This window comes from Myotis lucifugus, unplaced genomic scaffold, assembly GCF_000147115.1.
Source record: "Myotis lucifugus unplaced genomic scaffold, Myoluc2.0 scaffold_15, whole genome shotgun sequence".
NCBI lineage: Eukaryota > Metazoa > Chordata > Mammalia > Chiroptera > Vespertilionidae > Myotis > Myotis lucifugus.
The window spans coordinates 6,001,198-6,006,285 of NW_005871063.1; the positions used below are offsets into that span (position 1 = coordinate 6,001,198).

A 5,088-nucleotide genomic window follows, 5' to 3' on the forward strand; every position below is an offset into this window, starting at 1 on the left:
TATCCGTTTTTTTTTTTTTTCTTTCTGACAAAAAAAAAAAAAAAAACACGTTGGGGGTTGCGCCTAGAAAAAAATAAAAAAAAAAATAAAATCTATACCTCTGCTGTCTTCTTCCCCTCTCTTGGGGGGGGGGGGGGGGGGGGTGTGCGGGGGGGGGGGGGAGCAGCAAGCTATTGAGTCATTGCAGCTGTTCCTTATTTCCAGTCAAGATTGAGAACCACTGCCTTAGTACCTTCACATCTCTGTGGTACTGGCTGGAGGTCATTAAAAGGAGGCAAGAATGGGTAGTGACTAAAAGGACCAGTGCCTTGTGAATTTCTGAACTCTGAACCAAGAAAGGAGGAGCAGAAACACCAAGACCAGATGTCCCCTTTCATTCATCTGCCCAGAAGTTTAGCTTTGGAACATCTGTAATTTACATATCTGCATTCCAGTCAGAATGAGTCCCAGATAATGTACTCATTTGTTTTCTGGGTTGCATTGTAAGGGAAATAGTTCTAGAGGTAGAAACCCTCGGTGAAAACTCCATGAATTTCCTTCTGTCAATTAGGAAGATTTAAGTGGCATTAACTTCGACAGAAAGCTCAAAAAGGAAAACCGTAAGTGCTCTCCAATGTCTTTTTTTTTTTTTGGAAGATGTAGAGAACTTTCTTGAATTTCAAGTTTTATAGTGAATTAGTTATGGAACCAAGGAATGATATATAAGTTCATCATACATGGTGGGGGTGAAGATATCCACGCTCCCTTCTCTTAACACGTTAAGCGCCAGGTCAGTCACCGGTGACTGACACCATACTTTCCGTTTGGACCTCGTCAGTCTCTGGCCGCCAGCATATCGGTGAAATTGGATATCGCGGGCTAAATGGAAAGGAAGACAAAACAGGCTTGGCACTTAATGTGTTAACATGCCTTAGAGAGCCTGCCAAACCCACAGGATGGGTTTTTCCTACAGATCGTATGATCCCAGACAAGTTTGAGAGGCATCAAGGAGTAGAATTGACCAGATTTTGACATGAATGGACATGCAGTTTGAGAGGGAGAAATCCCTGATGACTTCCATGAATTGAGAGACTAAATTGAGAGACAGACAGACAGAGGAGCAAGTTTAATGGAGAAGTTAAAGAGATCCTTTCGGAGGCTGTGCGGTGAACTGCTCTCGGGGCATCAGTTGGAGGAGTGGGGCGAGCAGTGGAAGTGTGGGAAGTGTGGTCTATAGCTCGAGAAAATGTCCTTTAGAAATAATCTTGTATTCAAAGACGTGTTGGTCTGTCTTGAGTTATCGTTTTGGATAAGATCCCCCAGAGGTGGAGTGGGAAGTGAATACAGGCATAGATATGGGATATATGGAGGGATTGGTTCCAGACCCCCATAACTAAGTGAGCGTAGCGATAAAGCAAGTCGTCTTTTTCGAGGTGGAGTGTGTGTTGCCTTTGATTTGTAAAGAAAAGAAAAGAAAAGGCAACACCTGTGAAACACAATAAAGTGAAGGCAATAAAAGGAGGTATGCCTTGTCACCTAGGTGAGTGAGGAGCTAGAATAAGAGAAACCTGTGAAGGAGACTGAGCACAAATGGCCAGAGAGAAAGAAGGCAAGAGAGGTACGTTTGTGTGTGATTTTTGTCAAATTATTATTTTTTTTAGTTCCTTGAAAAGAAAAATAATTGTATGGCCAGCTTCTAGCAGAACCTGACAAAACTGTGTAGACCCAGTAACTATCTAAGGCATGCCGTTACTGACGGGGCTCAGTGAAAACTGTGTCCTCGCTTGGTGAGAACCTCCTTTGCCTGAAATTTTATATTGTTAAGGTTTCTGGACAGAATGGGTTTTATGGGTTTGTAGACCAGATAGTTTGGAGAGGTAAAGTACCAGTAGGAGACACTTGAAAAGGCTGGTGACCGGCATGATTGGGGGTGCAGTCCCGGGGGCGGCCACGGCTATGTTCAATAGAGACCTGTTTGTCGCTCTAGGTGGCATTGATTGCCGTCTTATATTAGAGAGGAATCACCGGGAGCTTCATGCCAACAGTTTTGCCACCAAAGTGGAGGTTCGCGTATCTGAACATGTTTTTGTTTTTATCTCCAAGTTGTTTGATCCCATTTAAGTTCCACCGAAACCTTCTGGGCATGAGTCAGAATTGAAAGCTGTTCTAAACTAGAGTATAGCCTTATGTTTCCACAAAAAAATCTTCTTGGAGGCAGGGGTAGAAATTTACAGCAGTCAATTCATCCAAAGCCCCTAACGACTTACCTTGGCGTCGCATTCACCGTGGCCCACGGAGGGTGTCCGTGAGCGTGGGGAGGAGGTGGTCAGAGTGTTAGCAGCTGTGCAGGAAGGCCCATCGGAGGTGTGCAAAGAAAGGCATACAACTCCATTTAGAGATTATTTGTATCCCATCTTGAACAAACAGCTGTCTATTTTTGCCATGTTTCCAATGTGCATGCGATGTTAGTTCAGAGCTCTGTGTCTGTAACACGTAAATTTTACATTTATATAAACAGAGGGGAGGGATGGGAAACATTTTGTAACTGATAAGTGTTTGTTTGATTGAGAACACACTTGGGAGACCTCAACTTTAAACCATAGACACCGTTTGAGGGAGTGAGTCCGTGGGGAACGTTTAGAAGTTTCTTAACACAATTCTATCAGCAATTTTAGCTATTACCGGAGTCCAAGTGTTTGAGTTGCAAATGCAGATGTGGGACTAGCCCTAAATTCCACAGTATGGATCCTAACTGAGCTTTCAAGCTCCAGCTCAAGCCATTTGTTGCCGTTTTTGCGAACGCCGCAGCTTTCTCATGAACCCACCTCATGCCTGCCTCTCCACATACGGTTTGCTCTTTACAGCATCCTTTAGTCACAGGCCGTTTGAGCTGTTAAATAGTATCTCGCTCTGAAAGGTAGGCTGATGGCGTTTCTATCTCCTGGTACATCTGGTAAGTTAATGCATACAGTCTGTGCGAGTATCCTGCAGGGACCTGTTTTTACATGCATACGGGGACGTCTATGTAGAAATCAAAGGCCATGAATCAGAAGAACACAACTCTTGTTTCTGGTGCACTGGAGGCTTAAAAAAAATTGGCTTTCAAAAATGGAAAGTAGTGTGGTTTGTTTTTATTGTGGAACCGATCAGGAGGGACAATTTACAGTCCGCGCCATTCTTCACAGCTGAATGGCGTGGAGGTGCCTGCCTCGTGAAACGGAGCAGCTGCGCCCGTTTGCTCTGCGCTCACAAAAACGCTCGCTTTTTCATCAAGAACTTTGGATGGTGGGGTACAGTTTGTTTTCATGATGGAAGTGGTCAGTTGTGCCTTACCAGACAGCTGTAGTGTAATTAAGAAAAACTGTGTGAAAGTGGATTAAATATAACAGAAGCCCTTAAAAGGGGAGGGGGGGGGTACCTTAAATTTAGCCTCTTTTCTTTAAATGTTGAAAAGCAGACATATCACTGTAATTCTGGTCTACAAGATTGTGCTATTGCAGAATAGAATTTAGCTCCAGGAAATGGAAATGCTGTACTACAGAATAGCTGTTTGCTTTTATAACAAATGCAAACTAAAAAGTATGGGTTTTAGGATGATTTAGCTTGTGAGAGATCTGCTTTCAAAATAAGGAATTGCACCGTTATATTTATGTTAATTTCAGTGCATTAAAAAAAATTGGTGATCTACTTCGGTAGAAAAAAAATTTTTGAGCCTGCTTTTTTAGACTCACTTTGTATATAATTTGCAACATTAGAAGAATTATCTGCTTTTTAAGACCAGAAACTATGAGAGGTGATAATTAGTTTTTTTTCCTGATAAAGTTTTAAACGAATTAGTGAAATAATAATGAGATAATCTGGCGAAGTGTTGATTTGTTATAGTTAAATGTGGAACATTAGGCTGTCAATTGGCTTTGAAAAGCATACACTTATTTTATGCAGCTGACTTTGCAATAAGAATAGAAATGCCTTCATTTGCATTACAGTCTACAGTAGCAAAATAACTGTTACAAGGTCAAAGGGAGCTGAATTTTTTTTAAAAAACACACACGATTGTGTTCCCAAGTAACCAAGGTCTGTACCAGACACTCACCCATTAGAAGCTTTTATACTGATTTCCCAAAACACTAAAAACCAAAATTTTCACCCTGGGCAAAATAAAGGTGCCAGGTTCTGTTTGCTTGAAGTTTATTATATATTGGTGATTTTCTAGGGGAGACTCTTAGGCGTGATTTCAGTTAGGGGACTTTGGAAATCTGGCGGAGGGAGGGGTTGGGCAGGCATACAGCTCTAGCCCACTCCAGTCTTGCAGTCCTTACCCAGGGAATCCCAGGAGGGGGACTCTCCATTGGGTGTTTTCCAGAACCCCAGCTCTCATTTCCCTCACCCTCTGGTGGCTGTTCTCTGATTCCTTGTGTCTTTTCCTCACCAGAAACCCTAAGAAAACACCAAACTTCAGGCCTGAGTTTGTTCATGCCTGCAGCTTGAGCCTTGGTGATCTACCTCTTCAGAGCAAAATTCGGTTTAGGAAGGAGGCAAGTGTGTGGTGGGTTGGAAAGGTAGCGTAGCCATTAAGGAACTGTTGGGGGCAAGGTTTTAAGCTAAGAATGGAGACGAAGAGCACTGAAGATAGAGAACAGCATGATGTAGTGAGGAAATTACTGGAAAAAATCCTAAGTACTGAAATTAGAACCGAAAGATCTGGATTCACGTCCCAGCTAGCTGAGCATTTTGGGAAAGCAGTGTTCTTAGCTTCTGTTTCTTCATGTATAAAGTGCAATACCTGTTCTACATACCAAACAGGTTGCAAGGAGGGAGGGAAGGAGAAGAAAGAAGAGAGAGAGGGAGAGAGAAAAAGAAAGGGAGAGGGAGAGGGAAAAAGAGGGAAAGGGAGAGAGAGTTGTCATACGGTGTAGTTATGGAACTACTCAACCCACTTGTGCCTTTCTTTAGCAAGGAAGGATGAGAAAATAATTTATAACTAGTCTTCTCTATGAGCTCTCAAGTCTTGTATCTATTATCCATTGTCCCACCACATTCTTGCAACATGCAACCTTCCCTGTCAGCCACAGCCAGGCTCTCTATTAGAACATCTCTAGTTCAGAGTGG

At 42.7% G+C, this 5,088-nt stretch overlaps 1 protein-coding gene across 8 annotated transcripts in view; it reads left to right on the top strand.

Annotated features, from left to right (window-relative positions):
• Positions 1 to 5,088, top strand: part of UMAD1 (UBAP1-MVB12-associated (UMA) domain containing 1) — a 152,821-nt gene that overhangs the window by 74,755 nt on the left and 72,978 nt on the right. Inside the window, exon 1 of one of the 8 annotated variants that reach the window (XM_023750752.1) lies at positions 471 to 599. The exons of 6 other annotated variants lie outside the window; for them this stretch is intronic. Coding sequence is in view for 1 of the 2 variants with exons in the window: in XM_023750749.1 (XP_023606517.1) it covers positions 1,570 to 1,597 (28 nt within the window). In the remaining variant the exon portion in view is untranslated. Of the gene's footprint in view, positions 1 to 470; positions 600 to 1,554; positions 1,598 to 5,088 lie in introns of those variants that run through there. One more of the 8 variants, XM_023750749.1, reaches the window with a different exon arrangement.